General features: G+C 41.8%; 1 protein-coding gene across 1 annotated transcript in view; it reads left to right on the plus strand.

Moving 5' to 3' along the window:
• The first annotated feature begins 360 nt into the window (after window positions 1–360).
• Window positions 361–20,123, plus strand: part of COL13A1 (collagen type XIII alpha 1 chain) — a 160,196-nt gene continuing 140,433 nt past the window's right edge. Inside the window, exons 1-2 of the mRNA XM_075072611.1 lie at window positions 361–1,127; window positions 12,028–12,097. Of these exons, the coding sequence (XP_074928712.1) occupies window positions 825–1,127; window positions 12,028–12,097 (373 nt within the window). The 5' untranslated portion in view covers window positions 361–824. The remainder of the gene's footprint in view (window positions 1,128–12,027; window positions 12,098–20,123) is intronic.

Consider the following 20,123-nt stretch of genomic DNA (forward strand, 5'->3'; position numbering starts at 1 on the left):
AAGTTCTGCTCCCAGTTACTTCCATCCCAGACAAGTTCAAAACACCAGACCTGTCCAGAAACCAGGACCCATTTGTGGCAGTATCATAAAGTCCCCTATGAAGGAAGTTAAAACAACACCATGGTGTGAGACAAGGAAAGAAGTGTGAGTCCTGCCTCTGCTTTACAATCTCTTTTCTGATGCTATAAATAACTGCAGTGAGTGTCACTACAAAGGGAAGGGGTAGCTGATGAGAGGTGCTTTGGGGACTGATGGGGATGGGGGCGTCGCAAGGTCTGATCCCACCCAGAAACTTTCCATAAATAAATAAATCATTGCACAGAGAAAGGGAGAGAGGGAGAGCAGAGGAGGTTACTTTGGGAAGCAGTACAGCTTGCTCATCCGATCCGTGTAGTTCAGAGAGAGTGTGTCATGTTACAGAGAAGCCAGGATCAGCCACAGTGCAACTCCAAAGCAGTTGAGAATTACCTCTCTCTAATGGGGACTTTCATGTGCAATCTCTTAACCACTCTGCTAAGGAACTGAAACTGATAAACCTAGAGGGAGAGGAAAAGAACAACAAACAAAAAAGACTGAAAGACATAAACTGATCTGATTATTTTCCCCAAAATTTTTCTGGAGTTGGATCCTTTCTTTTTTTAAATCACTTTTTTCCCCCTTTTTATCCATACAATTTTGTTGTTGTTGTTATAATTTCTATTATTCAGTGGCATTGGGATTCCCTCGGACGCTACTCTTCCATGAATTCTGGATTGTTCTTGGAGTGGGATTGAAACTTTATTTATTCTATTTATTTATTTATTGTTTCTCAGGACAGGGAGGGAATGTTGGAGGAGAAGGTCTGGAAAGGTGCTAGCAATGGTGCCTTTGACAGGGGGTGCATTGCTTCCCCCAGGACAGGGGATGGAGAAAGATGCTGCAGGTTTCCTCTACTGCTGGGATCTGGGCTTCCAGGGGTGTCTTTGATTTCTCTGGTGCTGAGCCTCCTGCTATACTTTAGGACATCAGACCTGCAATCCAGGGTTTCACATTTGGAAGCAGACAGATGCACTCAGCTCCCTGCCTGGCTCTCTGCAGACCAAATGGAGACAGCTATTTTGGGAAGAGTTGACCAACTGCTTGATGAGGTCTGTGTGCTTTCATTTTCATATAAATATATATTTTAGCTTTTTCTATTTTGCTTAAAGAATTTTCTAAGCAAATGATACAGCTGAGTGCCCGTTAACTCATTAAGATGTGAATCCCCTCAGATTGCTCCTCTTTAGCCCTCCTTCTTTATAAGCAGTTCAGATTTTGCTTCTGTCTGACAAAGTCTATGATTTGTCTGAGCTTTCATGGTTTTAAAATTAGAGGGTTTTGTTTCTTTTCCCCAAGAAAGGGCCCCTTTATAGCATCAGTTTTTAGCTTCAGTCTGGTAACAAGGGGTTTTTGATTCATATGAGCTGACAGAACACCAGTAGGGATAGGTACACAGGATGCAATTCAGAGACCAGATTTAAACATCACATTAACAGTTTAAAACAAATAGAAAAATTCATCACCAGCTGAACTGAACATTCCTGCGAATAGCCTGGTGATAGTAGCAAAGGTACCCATATTGTGACAGGTAAACTGGGAAAAGCAGCAGGGAGAGACAGGTAAATATGATGATGAGCTGATTTCTAGATGCCTGTGTCAAAGCAGTTTGGAAGAAATTCCCCTTTATTTCAATCCAAACTACTGTAAAAGTAGTTTGGAAAATAAAAAGACAAACATTGCTAGAGTCCTTCTAGATATTAACAGAAATTCATACTCTCGAGCTCTTCACTGGCTTAAGCACTAAGGGTCTGATCCAAATACTACTAAAGTCAATGAGAGTCTGTCTGTGGAGTCCATTGGGCTGTGGATCAGATTCTTAGATACTACAGTGATAGCTCCTGTTAAAAAATCTTAGACAGACAGACCAATAGTTTAATGAGTCATACTGTGCATCTTAAAGCTCAGAGATAAACTCCTCCAACCCTGAAAGATCTCCCATTTCATCATTGTAATGTACTCATTTCATGTTTCTAATCATACAATTATAGAAATGTAGGGCTGGAAGGGACCTCAAGGGTCATCTAATCCAATCCCATGCACTGAGGCAGTTCCAATTCTACCTAGACCACCCCTGACAGTTGTTTGTCCAACAAGTTCTTAAAAACCTCCAGTGACAGAGATTCCACAACCTCCCTTGGAAGCCAATTCCAGAGTTTAACAATCCTTATAGTTAGAACTTTTTTCCTAATATCTATCTTCAATCTCCTTTGTTGCAGATTAAACCCATTACTTCTTTTCCTACCTTTAGTGGACATGCAGAATAATATATCACTGTCCTCTTTAAAGCAGCCCTTAATGTATATGATGTGATCAGGTCTGCCTTCAGTCTTCTTTTCTCATGACTGAACATGCCAAGTTTTTTAACCTTCTTCATAGCTCAGGTTTTCTAAGCCTTTTAGCATTTTTGTAGCTCTCCTCTGGATTCTTTCTAACATGTCTACATCTTTCCTATAGTGTGGTGCCAAGAATTGGACACAGTACTCCAGTTGAGGCCTCACCAGTGCCCAGTAGAGCATGACAGTTAGTCTTACATAGAACACTCCTGTTAATACAATGCATTTGTTCTTCTCAATTGTTGTTGATGACCAACTTTTAAAATCCTGTACAGCTTGTGGGATTTGCTGTGGCTCTGACAAGTGCTAGAAGTTAGATGGGTGCTCACTTGTCCAAACTGGTCAAAGATGCAGAACTTTGGTGTGCACTGACTCAAATGATCAGGATGTTCTGTGATACCCAGAGAGATCTGGGACGGGGGAGAGTGGGGAGAGAAGGAGGGAGCACTCTAGATCTTTTTTTCTCTTTCACTGTGCAAACCACTCCAGCTTTTGTTCAGGTCATAAGTATCACAGATTCATATAAATGCGGGGTATGGAAAGGACTGGTGTCAGTCCCATTAGCTTATAAAAATGGACCCAGTTTCTGCAGCCCACTGTGCTTCATTATTTCATTAACGTATTGCAATTTTAGGAAACTATTCAAGGAACAAAGTAATAAAACCATTGAGAGCTGCATTACCCTGGAACACCAGCAAACAATGAAAAAGAGCAGCACCGTGACTCTACCATTGTCTCATCATACTCTGAGAGAGGATTTTTGGCACAGGTTAAAATAATGGGGGATTCTGGATAAAATATCACTGTACTACATGTAATGACTCAGAGTGCTTGATATCTGTGGATGGGTCTTTGATAGCCTGATTAGCTTGCAGATGAGCTCTTTAATAGCTAACATTGATATGGCACTACTGTGAGGAAGCTCACACAGCTGAACTCCTAGCTGGGATTGGCAGGGCACAACCCTACAAGCCCACACTGCTGGAGTCCTAGTAATGCACATCTGTGAAGTAGATCACACTGCTAAAGTCCTACTGACCTCTGTGGGGCACTGCCATGAAGAGGCTCACACACTGATCCATTCCCAGCTGACCCTGGGAGAATGGGAATATGAAGGAAGTCCCTATCGCTGGAGTCCCTGCTGGTATTGACAGGACACTGGTGTAAGGACGCTGGCATATGAGACAGCACTGTTAGGACATTGCCCTGCAAAAGCTTCAAAATTACAACAGAACTCAATGAAAGAAGTTAGGTTCTCTGAGAGAAAATGAGTCTGATTCTCCTATTACACCAGATTTACACTGTTGTGACTGCATCTACTTCAATGGAGTTACTCCTTATTTACACCCGTGTCTGTAAGAGGAGAACCAAACCCAGTAAACTATATGTTTTCTCTTCTCATAGCTAGCTCAACACTTTAGCGACACAAGTCCCCAGGAAGGATGTCAAGAGATAAGAAGGAAAGAGACAGAGCAAAAGCATAGAGGAGACAGATAAAGGAGAATAGAAAGGGAGACTGAGAAAAGAGATTTAAAGGGAGGGAGAACAAGAATGGGAAAAGGAAGAGAGGGAGACAGAAACTGGTGGAATATGAGAGAAAGAGGCTGGGAGATCACTTTAGAGGAAGGGTGAGCAAGGAAGTATACTCATCCCCTTCTCTTTCAGAGCGTCAGGCCTCTTACGGCCACATCCTCCTGGATGAACTACACTCTCCCTCGATGTTTTGACCTTAATGAGTTATACAGCTGCCAGTTTCATAGAATTCAGCACAAAATAAAGTTTTTAAAAAAAATCCCCAGACTTCTTAATTGGGGGAGAGGGGAACTGCTGGGGTAAGGAGAAGAACTTGGAGTGAAGCAGCCCGGCATCCTCCTTTCAATTGTGTCAGGGGGTGAGGCTGGGGGGACACCTATATTTGTGGACTGGGGATTTTGTGAGTGTGTATGTACATGTATGGAGCTTGGATTCACATGCCTGTGGCTGTGTGTTCTCTGTGTGTGGATATAAAGTCGATGTATGTACGAGAACTGTTACAGCATGTGTGTTAATTGTGAATGTGCAGTTTTGTGTGGTGTGTGTATGCAAGTGTGTTGTAAATGGGCGTGGTGTGAGGTGTTTATATGGGTGAGCATAAGCTTGAGAGTGGATTGTGATTGTGCGTCGTTTTATGTTTCCCTGTGCGTGTTCAGACTGAGTTACCACTACATATCTTTATGGGGGCAGGAGTTGGGAAGACGAAGGGCCCAGTTCTCACCTGCACTCTGGTGGCATAAAGGGACACCAGTGGCACTCTGAGACTAGTCCTTTGTAAGTAGGTTTCTCAGCTAGCTTATATCTGCCAGAATGGCTCCACACTGCCATCCCCACAAGGAGTAAGAGGCAGGCAGGGGAAAAGGGAAGGCGAGGGTGTGTTTGGACCATGTTGGACTCTGGCTGCTCTTGCCTGGGTGCAGCCAGTGTAGTCATGGTGTAAGTTCTAGCTTGCACCAGGGGCATGAAAGAGTCCCATCTTCCCTGAAAACATGGGGATGGGAAGGAGGTTGGCAGCCACATGCCCCCCCTCCACCATCCACACCCCGTTCCTCCTTGAAGAGCAGGAATGGAGCAACAGAGAATTGGTGCCTAAATACATAAGTGATCTAGCAATACTCTCACTCACACAGAGAACATTTGTGCCACTTACACCAGGGGAAGGACCCATGCCTGCTTCCCATGGAGAGTGAGGAATCACCTGGAGAAACACATCCAACATAACAGAAAGCCACTCTCAGCCATTTCAATTTCCTCTTCTTCCCAGCAGCTGTAGCCACAAGCTATTCCATGTGAGCATCTACCTCCAGTGCAGGTTGTTCCAGTGCTGCCCACTCTCACATTTCTATTCTAAATCTTGTAATATTTGTTGTCTTTGTAAAGCCACAGCTCCTGGGGCCAGGAGAATCTCAGCTTTCATTTTTTTAAATGTAAGTTTCTAGATGTCATAGTTGCAGAGAAAAGCTTGAGAGACTCAGGAACCAGAAGGCAAATAAAAAGAAACCAAAACTTATCATTTTTTAAAATCTCATGTTTTTAAGCAAATCTCATGATTTTTTTTTTTACCTAACTCTCACACTTAGTGTTGGCTACTCTGCTGTTCCTCCCTTCAGTCCAATAGAATTAACAGACTGGTGGGCAGTCCTCTATGGAGCCAGTCTGACTAGTGCAGACTTCATTAACTACTGTCAAAACTTCTCACTATGGTCATGTGTAGTAAATACTGGGCTGGAGTTTTCTGCCAGCCAGGAATGGATTCTATATCTTTCCTTGAAAAAGTCTGTGCCAACTAGGACCGATATGGATGTTTCTGAGAAAACTTTGACTGCAGGCTAGAATTCCTCTGTATTTATGGGGCATGAGAAAAATCAAATAAAAAGTGCAAATAAACTGTACAGTTGGCATGGAAAGCCAAGGCAGTGATTTGAAGAGGCAAACGAATCATTTCCCCATGCTGGTGAACATGTGTCCTTGTCTCTTCTTGCCAAAAGCTCAGTGGAATGGAGCACAGGGTGTTCTCAGGGCTGCCTGCTCACAATACATGAAGAAGTGGTGAACTTCTAGAGTTGGGAATTCATCTTTTTGACATAATTTAAAGACAATCATCATCCCAGAAACCCTTAGGAAACAGAGAGTTGACTTTACTGCCACTCTGCACCTGTACAAAATACAGCTCAGCCATGTATCCAATGTCACAGAGTCCATTTGTCACCTTTTAAAAGAGATTTGGGGGCTGTGTTGGAGGAGGGGAGAATGGATCAATGGTCTTTTCTATGTGTCGGTATAGACTTCTAATTTTCTCAGCGTTGTGGAAGGTGCTCAGCAGGGGAACTCCTGGTATATTTTCCTTCTCTGTTCCCAGCTGAAGATTTTCTCTCACTTTATTTAAGTGGTTCAGGGAACTAAACTTCATGATTCTTGCTATCTAATGATCAGCGAGTGCCAAGCAGCGGTGCCTTTAGTACTATGTGCTACCTTCCCCTGGCTCTCCATCTCAACATTGCCAACCCCCGGCATTCAAAAATCATGAGAAAGGTCCCAAAATCATGAGATTGGCTTAAAATCATGAAATTTTACAAAATAAGTTTTGGTTTCTACTTATTTGGCTTTTGGTTTTTGAGTTTGTATCGCTTACTATTGAAGGTGTTTGTTTGCAACCAAGGGGGCTAGAAACTTTTAAAAAAATGAATGTGAGAGTCTCACATGCTCAGGTAACATGGTCCAGGAGGTGGGGCTATAAGAACACTAAATACCATGAGACTTGAGATAAAATCACACAAGCTATTAGCAATGCTACTACTCTTTGAACTCTTCTGATTGGCTACAATGGATTCTCTAGAATCTGTTTCCTTTAGCAGCTGGAGGTGGAGCAGGAAATGATTTTATCCCCCTCATGAACCAAAACAACTGCAGCTGCTCAAGAGTTCTAATCCAGTGCTTCCCAAATGTTTGACTAAGGTGACACATCAGCTGCATTTGGCCTTTTTTTTTTTTTTTTTTGGTGACCCAACATTACATATATGCACCTTCCCCCCAGCACCACAGCCCTAATTCTGGCCCAGTGTGGAGGGGACGCCCAGGGGCGTGGCATGGGCTTGGAGAGTGAGTCTTCCCTGCACTTACCTGTACTTGCTCACTCATGATAGAGGAGAGGAGAGGCCAAATTTGAGTGTGTGGCATTCTGACCTGGCACATGAAGGTGCAGCACCTCTAAGGTATGGTCCAGCCACCCCTCCTGGAGTGACAGCTGGGCCAACCCTGGGTGGTGCTGCAGCCCTGTGTGCCAGATCACAATGCCTGGAACAGTGAGCTAGGACCAGCCCTATGGGACAGGATTCACTGCTGTATAGTGGGCTCACTCTCCAACCCTCCAGACCTTCCGTGGGGCCTCTTCTCAGCACTGGGGCAGGAGAAGTATGTTTGCCTAGACCAGAGCCCAGTGATGGGTTCATCCAGCCCTGTACATGACAACCCATCTAGACTCTTTCCAACACCCACTTGTAGGTCGGGACCCATTGTTTGGGAAACACTGCTGTAGTTCAGTGGTTCTCAAAGCCGATCCGTCAGTTGTTCAGGGAAAGCCCTTGGCGGGCCAGGCTGGTTTGTTTACCTGCCGCGTCCGCAGGTTTGAACAATCACAGCTCCCACTGGCTACAGTTCGCTGCTCCAGGCCAATGGGGGCTGCAGGAAGGGTGGCTAGCACATTCCTCGGCCTACGCCGCTTGAGAACCACTGCTCTAGTTTACCCCCTCCCAAGTACCACTCCCTGTTTCCCTTAAGCTAGGACACATCCCAACCAGGCACTCACTTGGAATGGAAGAATGGAAGACTCCTATTAACTTTAACTGGATTTGGATTAGGCCCTATAAATTAGTTAGTAGTGAGATGCCATCTATTATCACCTTCAAGGAAACTCACTGCCAGCTTCATCTGCTATTTCCAGCATGTATTTGAGATAGATTTTTTTGTTCTATTTGCCCACTCCCAGACACTACATCTTGCCTTCTGCTCACAGCTACTGCGGCACATAGTGATGAGTGGTCCCATAACTATAAGCACAGTAGTTGCCAGATAATCACAGACAAACAGGACCAAAAGTAGATCTTACAGCCTGTAGTTGCAAACACACAGGGCACTAACCAGAGCATGAGAGCTGCAATTCCAGAAACTCAGGACAAGTTTGTAACCAATTAGTTGTACAAACAGAAAAAGTGCAGCCAGGAATGTGGATGTTTAAGTGGCTTTAAAGAAGTAACTTGGGCAAATGGTATCATGATCCTAATATCAAACCTAACCTTGGAAAAAACAGACAGGGTGACAGAGTGGTAAAAAGACCTGAGCCCTGCCTACCTCTAGCACTTCCATCTTTTTTACCATGAATGCAGCTGCATAGGAGTCTGATTTTGGCCAGTGTGGATGCACCTCTCAGGCATGTAATAACAGACTCCAGTCCCACTTAACAGGTTGGTGTCAGCGGATTTACAGACATCTCAGACTGGATCCTAAAGCTAATGGGAAAATAGATCTTATTTTTGGGGGGAAATTTCAAATAAAAAGAAAATGTATAATTTCCACTTGCTTTTTTTCACTGATTAGTTTCGAGTTGATGAAAATCAAGAGCCTTCCCCAGAAAAAATCAGTTTTCTATTTTCACACCCCCACAAAAAATACAACAAAATTGGAAATTTTCTCATAGAAATTTCTGTTTAATGAAAAAAACATGTTTTATAAATAAACAAACACATACATATTTTTGACCCACTGTACTGTCTGTTTTTTTATCAGCTGAAGAATTACTAAAAGCCTATCTAGGGCTGTCAAATAATTATCCAGGACTTTTCCAATAGTTACATTTTATATATATTCAAACATTTTACGGGGTTTAAAATATCAAATGGGTTACATCAATATTCATTGGTTAATTATTTGGATACAAATTTCAAAAAAATCAAGTTATTTCTCTTATAAAAAACTGGTAACTTTGCTGCTCATGATGAAGGACAGAGAACATCAGCTGTAGCATGGGAAAATCGTTTATAGATCCCCAATACATCTTAGTCTAATCTGCCACACTCTCTCATGTTCTGGGTCTTGATCTTTTTGGAGCAGAAATTACTTGTTGTATTTAGTTGAATAGTGGTTTTGTGATATGGAGAAATGAAAGTGAAGATGAAAGCAGTAAAATTACTTTCCTTAGTGACCTAATCTAGGAATTGAACTTAGGTCTCCTAAGGCCATGTGTTATTCTGTTAGTAGTCAATATTGGTCTAATATATTACGCATGGAATTGAAATCCAGCAACTCCTAAATTCTAATTCCACAGCACAAAACCACAAAGCACCTGTGACCTATCCTTGAGGTTCCAGTGGATCTCAGAGGATCCATGTTTTCTAGAAGCCAGTCTGGCTACTTCTTCCATGGGTTCAAACCACAGTAGAAGAATTTGAAGGAAACTCCACAATGGGAACTTTGCAAAGCTTTCCTCTGGGAGAAGAGGGGCAAGCCTTCTATCAGCACCCTTTATAAATTCTTAGATTCCAAGCTCTCCCAGCCATTTCTAACTATCTGTTTATTATTTTGTTTTTAAACTCTAGGGGAACATATGATGCTATCGCAGTGATCTTATAGAGTATTTTAACAGTACTGTACATTAGATACATTCCACTCTTCACACTCAGTGAGTAAGGCTCTGGTGAATTCTGTATTTCTGTTTCCAGAATCTGGTGGGCCATCACTTCTTCTGCACAAAGTTCTACAGTAGCAAAGTAAATTGCTGATTAAATAAATGTTTGTTTCCACTAGTTGTGAGTAACTGTCAATTTCTTTTGACAGCCTGGATGTCCTCTGCAATTTTGAGTGACAGATCCTTTTTACATTTTTAATATTTCTGTTCTATAAATAGGACATCAAAGAGCCAAGTTCCAGGCAGAGCATTAATCTTCACTAGTTAGAGAATGACTTGTCACAAAACACTCCTGTCCATGCAAATCATGCACTGTGACATCATCCCTTAACTCACAAAGATAAATGACATGCAGGGCCCAATTTCCAAATGTAGGAATCCTACTGAAATGTTGAAATCTTGTGTTTGGATGTTTAAATTGGCACTTGGATGAAAAGGGGAACATACATGTCCATTTGTTCCAATTTAAGATTCCATATAAAACATATGAATCTCCTATTTGTGCTCATGTTTGAAATTTAGCCCAGAGTATTAAAAATCAAACTACAGCTGTGAACTTTAATTGCAGATGGGTCTGAGCCACAACATTTAGATTAGGATCCAGATCTCAACACTCCCAAAGTACAGAAGCATTCAGAGTTAGGCTTTTAGTTCTGGAGGGTACACATGTTATATGAGGGAACTGGAATTTCCATTTTGAGGGAAATTCCATAATTTTGACATTTGTTTTCATTTGAAAACAAAAAATCTAGGAATTTCCCATGAAATGAAATTTTAGGAAAAAATTCATTTTCGGTCAATTGAAATGTTTCCTTCTGATTTTGACATTTAATTAATTATATTTCATAACTTTATATGATACAGTTTGAAATGAAAAGTAGCTCCATTTTGACTTTATGTAAACACTTTGTTTCAGTTTTCTTTTGTTAAATTAAATTATTTCAAAATCAGCATATTCCCATGGTAAAATTTTATTTTGATGAACTGTTCCATCAGAATGTTTTTGACCAGCACTGCATAGTTACATGAAATATACAGTGCCTATTTTTGGACAGTTATCAATGTTGAGAGGAAAAGGCTCAGATGATATATTCTAGTTTTCCAGACCAAGATTTTCAAAAATAGCAGCCTAAAGTTAGGCTTCTGAGTCCATATTTAGGCTCCTAAAGAAGTGACATGATTTTCAAAAGTACTGAGCACTGATCAGTTCCTATTGACTTCTCAGTAACGTCAGAAAGAGCTGCTGGACGTTCAGCACTTTTGAAAATAGTGTCACCTATTTAGGAGCCTAAATATGGATATAACAGCCTTAAGTCAGACACTTATCTGTGAAACATTGGCCCAAGTTCTCAGAGATGTGGATAACAAGAGCAGGTGAATATGATACATAATGATCCTTAAAATTTAGCTGTGATTCGTTAGTGGGGAGTGTTGCCCTAAAACTCGTACAGATAGTTTTCTATTTAATGGATAGTCTTCTCAAGTTATCAACACACCCACAGCTCCAGTCATGAACAAGATGCAGATAGCACAAGGGTAAGTCATAAACTGCTTCTGAACAGAGACCCTGTGTGGCTCATCCAGCATCTCAGTAATGTATGACCAACCTAGATGGATTCATGTTTTCTCTTCTCAATCATGATAGATTTATTAATAATACACTCATGTGTGTACAATTAAAGCTGGTCAGAACATTTTCAACAAAATGAGTTTTCATTTTCAGAAAAAGGTGTTTTGTAGAAACTAGCGTTTCACAGAAATGTACTGATTTTGACAGAAAGGTTTCTGAGATCCAGAGTGGACTCTCCTAGAGAGAGAAAGACTTAAATCAAAAGCCTGACATGTTTGATCCAAAATGGGCATTTCAACACAGCTGTTTCACAGACATTGTCAAATGGTTTTCTTTTTGTTCCAATGGAAAGGAAACATATTTCAAAACCCCAGAAGTTTTTATTAAATAGATTTGTCATTGCCCAACCAGCTCTATATGGAATGTTTCAAAGTTGCTGTCTTCTCTAGGATCATCTCTTTGGACAAAAATTACCAGTAGGCCAAGAAGCTGGCTTTTTGGGACAGCAGGACCTGTCTCCATTTTTCTGTTGGGTTTGTGAGCATTACAGTCTTCATGTGGGCACATAGTCACCTCTTAATTCATCATTGTGGTTTTTTGGCAAAGGATCACTCTTGAAGGTTATGATGAAGTTTTATCTGCCTGCTTTCAATCAAGAGACATGTGGTATAAAGTTTAAGGTTGTGGTCTAACTACCTGCCTTCAATCCAGCACCAGACATCTCTTTCTGATTGTACCTCACTGATTAGCTTCCTCCCACCCTACTTTTCGGACATGCTAAGGTTTGGGTTTCATCCCTGTTACTGATGCTTTTTTCCCCATTTACTTTACAGAAATTAAAGTTCAACTTGCCGAGACATCGAGAAGTTCGAGATATCCACCAGAGGTGCAATTGCCCAGCAGGTAGGGATCTCAGAGGCCTTGGTACCTTAGAATAACGAATGAGCTCTTATTTATCTCATCTCACCTTGAAAGCTTTCCTAATGTACTGCAGTACTGGGTTATAATGATACATATAATATAATAAACCTACATACGGAATGTATAAGTACATACATACAGGTTTGGTTACTTATTCATTATATAAATAATAAATCTCTGTATGACAGAAACTCATGAGAACACCAATATCCACACACCCAACGTGAGCAATAAAATAGACAACCAAATGTGTTCTTATGCTGTCTCTCTGTATGCCTCTGAGGCAGTGACCTTTAAGACCCATGGAATTATACAGGTAGCTGAAGCATCTTGTAAAATTACAACCCTTGACTTATAGAAATAAGTCTACATTTTATGGTTTTGTTCAGTCATGCTTGTTTTCAATTCCAAAGGATCGTGTAAATATTTCCTATGATGTAGTTTTAATACAATAGGTGAAAAAAAATGTGGAAAACCCATTCATGAGCTGAATTTTATTCCATCATCATGAGTCAAGCAGTCTTCTTTGTCGTGTCACAATAAAGTATACTAAGTACAGAGGAAATAAAGAGGTGGGGGTTGTTTTATTTTTAAAGAACAATAGCACTGATCTGTGATGGAAATGAACCAAAACCCAGTGTCCAAACACTTCTGAACTTTGGAACATTATTACAGACCAGGCCCTTTTCCACAATGGTATAACAGGTTCAATTTATGTTTAGTTTAGAAGACAATTCAAATTAAACATAAATTAGATGGACTGGTCATTATCTCTCTTTATCTACACTGTATAGCAGAGATGAGTGAAGCAGTTCAAATCAAATAGGAATCCCTCAGCCTAAATTTCTTTCCAAAACTCAAATCAAAACTTAGCTGAACCATTGTTGAGTTTCAAAAAAGTTCCACTAATTTTTCCTGTCATTAGCGTACAACTTCATGCACTGCTCCACCCCCATGTTATTGCCAGGACTTGACATATAAGAGCTGCAATACCACAAGAAACAATTTTCTTATGATATTTCTGGAGCAGCCGAAAGCAAGGACCTTGGAATTTGAGTTCAGAGCAGAAAAAAATAGATTAATACATTATTAGGCCAGAATGGATCATTATGATCAACTACTCTGACCTCCTGTATAACACATGTCATAGAATGTCACCCAAGAATTCCTGCCTCAAGCCCATGAGGTCAGCTGAAGGTAGCTAAGACCCTTGTGAAGTGGTGACAGCAACAATGGCAGGCTTGTCATAGGATTTGTGTGGCTGCTCATTCCATGCAGCTCTCAGTGTCTTCTGAAAAGATAGCCTTGATTCCAAGGAGAGATGAATATTTCTTAGACCATAGACCTTAATTGAAGGTGGGGATGATGATTTCTCATTGTGTGTTGCACCGCTCTGTCATGAGTAAATATTCCAAAGGCACAGATGCTCTTTGCAAAGTTCCCTTCAGTCAGCCTCCTGATTCAATGGGTGAAATGTAGCCATGTTTCAAAACAGGTGGCATGGCTGGTGAAGCCTTGGTTGATGCCAACCTGTGCACATGTGCTACTTCAATGTGGTCCATAATCTAGGTGGAGACCTTGGAAATCATTTTACCCTTGACATTTTTTCTGATGCCTGAGATGTCTGAGGGCTAGACACAATCTGGAGTCCTAGACAGTGTGACCCTTATGGGGAGTCTGAGGCTATCACAAGCATGGAAGAGAATCAATATGTTGCAAGCACTAGGTATAAGCCCCTTCCTCCCCAGCCAGCCCATTCCAAGGCCTGTAAACAAGCACACACAATCTCCCTTGCTGAAAATAAATGTTTATCAAAAGTGACATTTGAGTATAACCACAATTCCAAGTCCAACTTGCTGCATGGTACAGAAGGGAAAAGGAAATCAAATCCATTTGCTGAACTTGTCAGTACAGGATATAAAGGTCCTGGACAGTCAGAGAAGGGTCACACATACAGTAGGAGGGGTCCACAGCTCTAGGGCACAAGAGGTTTGTTTGTGAACTTAAACAATTTGAAGGCAGAGAGTAGGGAAGCAGAGAGGATGTATAAGTGTGTAACTATGTCTCAGTTATCTGGGTATTCATGATAAGAATAACAAGAATAGCAAGGTCAGGAAAACAACAAGGTTTTTTTTGGTCTTATATATAGAAAAGAATAAGGAAATATATGTTTCCTAAAACTGGGAAGTTGATACTTAAAATCATTCATGCTTTGCATGGGTGTGACCACCTATGAGTGGAGTGTCATTGCTGGGTCACTGTGTTTTTAAAAAAACAAGGAGTCCGGAAGCACCTTAAAGACTAACAGATTTATTTGGGCATAAGATTTTGTGGGTAAAAACCCCACTTCTTCAGATGTATTTTTAAAGATTGTAGGCCATAATAGCAAGTCTCTTAGTGCTCAAGGCATGTGCATTCAGGTTAACAGCATGAGCCTTGATTATTTCGAACTAGATTCCTTGGATGAGATTAATATCCCAGGAGCCCTTTCATTTTCCTGTAATCTGCCAGGCTTCTCTGGTACCAGACTGCCTCAAACAAGTTTGATGTATGTCCTGAGATAGACCCAAGTATCCACAAAACATATAGTAGCTATTGGGGTTTTTCCACTACAAACCTTAACAATTAGGGATGAACAAACCTTGGGAACTATTTCTGGGTTTACAAAACTACCTCAGGTATTTGAATTATTTTTTCCTGTAATTTAAAGCAATGATTTTTCAAAGGAGATATGATGTTTAAAAATAGATGGGTGAGCAAACATTGAATGCTTCAGGTGGACTTTGAAGAAAATCCCACATATTACCACAACTGGTGTTTATATAAAACTAGAAAGAAAACAATATTTGTACAAGTATCAGACTAGTTCAGCTGGCAGCTGAGCAACAGATTGCCTCATGTATAGTCTACAAATTGTGGTAATGATGATGACACAGGTTAATTGAATTATGGTAGAGTTTACGATGTGCCTGACACTTTCTAAGCGTATATTAAGACTAAGTTCCTGCCACAAAGAGCTCAGAGTATAGGCTCTTTAGGAACCACTATTCAATACCGAAAGGAAAAATGAAGAATTTACTGACCAGCCCAGAAGAGCAAAGATTGCAGTCCTAAACACTGGTGATGCGACCCTCAAGAATAGACAAACAAACTATCCATGCCCTATCATACTGGCACATACCAGGCTGTCAAAATAACAAGGACTATCATACACTCAAGATAGCCACACAAGGTCACCTACCATATCTCTCTCCTTAAGATGCTATAGAGATCTCTTATCCTAACCTCCTTCTGAAAAAGTGAGGAATACCCTCACATTCAGGACTACATGTACACTAACCCAACCTTAGCTAAGATGAGTTGTTCTCTTCCTGACTATAACATCGCAGAATATTCAACAAACTAAAGTCCAAGTATTTGTTTGGTGACTACATCCGATCAGCAGATGCCCTTGTTCATTTCTGGGGAGTGGAAGTGACATCATGTCTTGAGAAAGCCCCCTTCAGATTTCTGTGCAGGGTTTTGGAACATCTAAAGAACTGACCATAGTCAAAGATCCATCCCAAGTTCTGATCTGAGGCCATTGCTTGCTGGGCAAGAATTTGGAGCTTTGTTAGGACTGTGCACATGCAGAGCAGAGATGTTAAATAAAGTTCATGGTTATTAGAACAGAGCCACAACCAGAACCTCAAATCCAAACTCATTTGAATTTGGATTGTCCGTGGATTTGATCCCTAAGTATGAACCTGACTACAGTGTGGTCAGATGCAAAACTGTCCGGGGCTTATTTTCCAGCGGTGATTTGGATGTGGCTGAAATCTCTTGCAGACTGCTTGAGATGACCGAAGTCTCTCAAGGTCAGCTGATTTCCCCAGATTCCTGCCATTTGGTACCACGCTGTCATAAGAACAGCTTGTTAGATTGCAGTATCACCTCCTAATCTAACCTCAGCATGATCCAGATTTGAAACTTGTCTCCTTAGACCATCCCTTACAACTATCTACTGCACCTCAATCCTGAATCTCAGTGTTTGGATTCAAGGAGCTCTTAGTGACAGAAACACAACCAAGAACCCTTCCCCCCAAAAGCAGGTTGGCACAAGTGGCTGGCCTGTATATCTCACATACATCATTCATTTTTATTATAATTTTTTTATTTTCCTCTCTTCTGCTCCTATTTTCACAATTCCTTTGTATTTGTTTTATGCTCTGCTGGCTCTCTGCTTAAGTTTTCAACAAAATTTTTATTGGAACTTTTCTTTGCTCATTTTCTTACAAGATTTGTCTTCAAGTAGAATCCCAGTTCAAAATATTTTAGTTTATCAAACTTCTGAAAACATGAGTGGGTTCAAAATAAGGCAAAGTTGAGTTTTCCATCACTCTAAGTAGCAAGTTATTATTATTTGTATGGCTCTAAACTGAGATTAGGATCTCATTGTGCTAGGCACTGTACATGCATATACGGAAAAGCTGGTCCCTGCCTGTCTGTCTATCAGTAGTTAAAAGACCAGGCTGCCTCATGGATGTAATATGTAAAGTTATAAAAAGGCTGAAAAAGTCTGAAAATGTACGAATTTGATGGCAACAGACTGTGAATCCCAGTGATGACTGAATCTGGTAATATTCTGAACAAAAAGAGCTCTCAGCCATGCTTGTAGATGTTTCCATTGCTCTACATTGACTCAACAAGACATTCTAGGTTTCAGTGTGATGTTTGGGGTTATTGTGTGTGCTGGTTGTGTTGTTGTGTGGGTGGTTTTGAAGAACTGTGGCACTTGGGACAAGTAATCATGATCTGTGAAGTCTCCCTCGTAAATTAGCTGGAGGGTAGGGGTGATGATTAGTTGAGTTTTCTCTGATATCAAAGGACTCTTGGCATGGCATAGATACATGCTTTCCTTTGGCATAAGTTCACTTTGTAAAGTCAAAATTGCCGAGAACTTAAAAATTGGGCAATAAGAGACCACAAAACGTAGTGATGATTCAGCCTGGTGATAGTCTGAACAAAAAGAGCATTGAACCATGCTAGTAGCTGCTTCCATTGCTTCACACTGACTCTTCAGACACTTTAGGCTTCAGAATGACATTCCTGGAACCCTGTTATATAGCTGACTGGCGACAACAGGTGGCTACAAGACAGAGATAGTGAGGAAAGGGACACAAGGTAAGAGCGAGACAATTGTTATAAGTAGCGATCACAAATAATGAGGAGGTAGGTTTGGTTTTGTTTGCTTCTGGGGATATGGAATTGGAAAGCTGATGGACAGTTAGTAATGGTGGAAAGTTTAGGATTGTGACCTGACTTTAGGAAGAACTGTATAGTAATAGAGAGTACTCACACTTCTGACTCCAGAGGAAGGTTGCATAATCTGTGTCCGACAGCAGCAACCTGACACCACCCTGCTGTCAGTTACATGAGCCAGGCATTGGCACAGCCTGATAAAATGATTTCACCATCTGTCAAATGAAAGAGCTCCTGTGAGAAATGTCTTCTGGACCCTTTGAGTCCTGGGAATTCTGTAACATAATTTCTTCTTCAGTTCTCATGAAAGTCCTTGCACAGCCATAGGCCCTCAGGAAGACTACAAGAAAGGAAGATAATGTGCCTCCTTCTTTCAGATTTCACACTTACTGACAGGGGCCACCAGAGCCCTGAATTGCTGTTAATATTTGTCTTCTTGCTTTGTAGTCGGTAATGGCAAAGATAGACAGGGAGTTCTGCCTCTCTCAAAACTCATAGCACACTGAGCCAGTGGGGACAGTAGGATTTAGTCCAGAAGCTCCACTTTCCAGGAAGGAATCAGGATGAGACCCCTGTAATGCCTTCAGGAAAGTGGTATGGCAGGTGACATACTGGGCCTCTCTTCACTCTCCTTCCCCCACCTATAGCAACTTCTCTCGTCTAGGCCCACATCTCTTGGCATGGCTGCAGCTGAGATCCTCTTAACTTAAGGAGGATAGAAAGGAATCTCTTGAATTTATCCAGGCCACAGGCTTCAGTCCAGAATATGTCACCCAGCACTGGTGCAAGCCAACTGGCAGAAAGCAACAGGATTTCCCATTTCCTCCTATCTTCCCACGAGGGTGACCAGATGTCCCAATTTTATAGGGACAGTCCTGATTTTTGGGTCTTTTTCTTATATATGCTCCTATTACCCCCCACTTCCGTCTTGATTTTTGACATTTGCTGTCTGGTCACCGTACTCCCCACCCCTGCTGTTTTTCTTGCCTGACAGTTAACAGTAAAGAGGAGGGAATATCAGGTTTTTCTAAGCACAGAACTTTGCATTTCTTCATACAGCATGACTATGCAGGGGAGCAAGGGGGAGTAAAAACACTCCCTGCTTAGTCACATTATCCCTCCCTCATCATGGCTCCAGGCACAAAGGGATGGAGAGCAGAGGCTGAAGATCTGGTACTACCCTTCCCCAAGCAGAAGGCCTAGTTGATGATTGAACCTTGGCTTGACCCCCATAACATGCTGGTCAGCAGGGCTGAGCCAGCATGAAGGGGAAAGCAAGCTGCACCCATTAGTGGGTTGCAGTATATACTTCCCCCAGGAACCCTTCACTAAAGGGAAGCTGTAGCAATATGGGGAATTTGTCTTTGAACAGCTTGTAAATTCTGTTTGGTACTGGAGACTTTCTATGTGTTTCTATGTTACAAGGCAAACTCCATTTTGAACATGGGGCTCGCTTGCCTTCTTTGATGTGTTTTGCCTCCATATTGAGCCAAAACCCACAAGAGAAATTCTTTCACTTGGTACAGGGCTAACATTGGAAGGTCTTTAAATATTGATGATCATCCATTCAAATGGAGCAAGCCTTGGACAAAGAGATGGTACTGCCTCAGGCAAATCAATTTTTCAAGTCTGAATTCTGGGGGGAAGGTAACTAAGCAACAGATCACCTAGTGGTGGATTTTGATCACCTAATAATGTTGATCAGGGGTCACCTGACAAAGAGGACTGGAGATTATAAAAGAGAGGGTGTCTCATTGCTACTTTAGAGACAGTGAGAGATAGGAGAAAAAGCAAAAAACTGTCTGAAGGAGTAAGAGGACACTGAATGTTCTGGAAAAGAGTCCATGTGTAGGAGGGAAAGGGAGAGAAGAAGGAACCTGGATTCCTTGAAAGGCTCTGCCCTAAACCCAAAGAATGTTAAAGAGAGGGAAGGAAACTGAGGCAGGGGAATGCACGTTTTGTCTGGATCTGTATATTTTCATGCTGTCTGAAGTAAAGAGTAATTCATTGTCAAACCTTTGCAAAGCCTGTGTATTATGTTCTTCAATGATCACGCATCCCTGAAGGGGTAAACTGTAAACCGAAGTGCCCCTAAGGGTGTAAGCAACTGGGTTGTCATTGAGGGACAGCACTGGTTCGGGGGGCCTTGGGCAGCTGGGCCTTAAGGTCCAGCAGTTTGGTGAGAGTCCAGCAGAGGATGTTTTATCGGGCTGTGACAGGACAGAATGGTTCCTGGAGCTCTTTGGTTGCTCGCGTGGAAATCAGACTGTGACACCCCTCTAAGAGGCGCAGCAGGTAGAAGCTCACTTGCAGGGGCTAGATGTGGTGGAAAGTGGTGGGGACAAGATATGGCTCCACCTACCATCTGCTCCTTTCCTCCCCTTTTCTGGGAAGGTGCTTTATGGGTGTGTGGTGTGTGTGTGAGGGGGGAAGCAACTCAACAGCAGCCCCAGTACTTGCCCAAACACAGGGACTACAATTCTTTACTCCTTTCCCCGTGTACACTGTGTGGCTGTCTAAGCTGAGACCACCATTTCCCCCTCCCTTTTTACTTCAGCAAAATTCCTGGTGATGTCCATGGAATTCTGCCCCCTGCTCGTATCAGTTGTACCCTTATGCCAACCCATGCTCCTGCTGGAGCAGCACAACTCTTCCCTAGCCCTCCCAAAGGGCTTGAACTAAATGCCACAATCTAACTCCGTGAAAGGACTTTAGCATTTGGAAGCCAGAAAGGGAATGGGGGGTGGGAAAAGGGTAGCAGCAGAAG

This window comes from Chelonoidis abingdonii, chromosome 15 (assembly GCF_003597395.2).
Source record: "Chelonoidis abingdonii isolate Lonesome George chromosome 15, CheloAbing_2.0, whole genome shotgun sequence".
Taxonomy (NCBI): domain Eukaryota; kingdom Metazoa; phylum Chordata; order Testudines; family Testudinidae; genus Chelonoidis; species Chelonoidis abingdonii.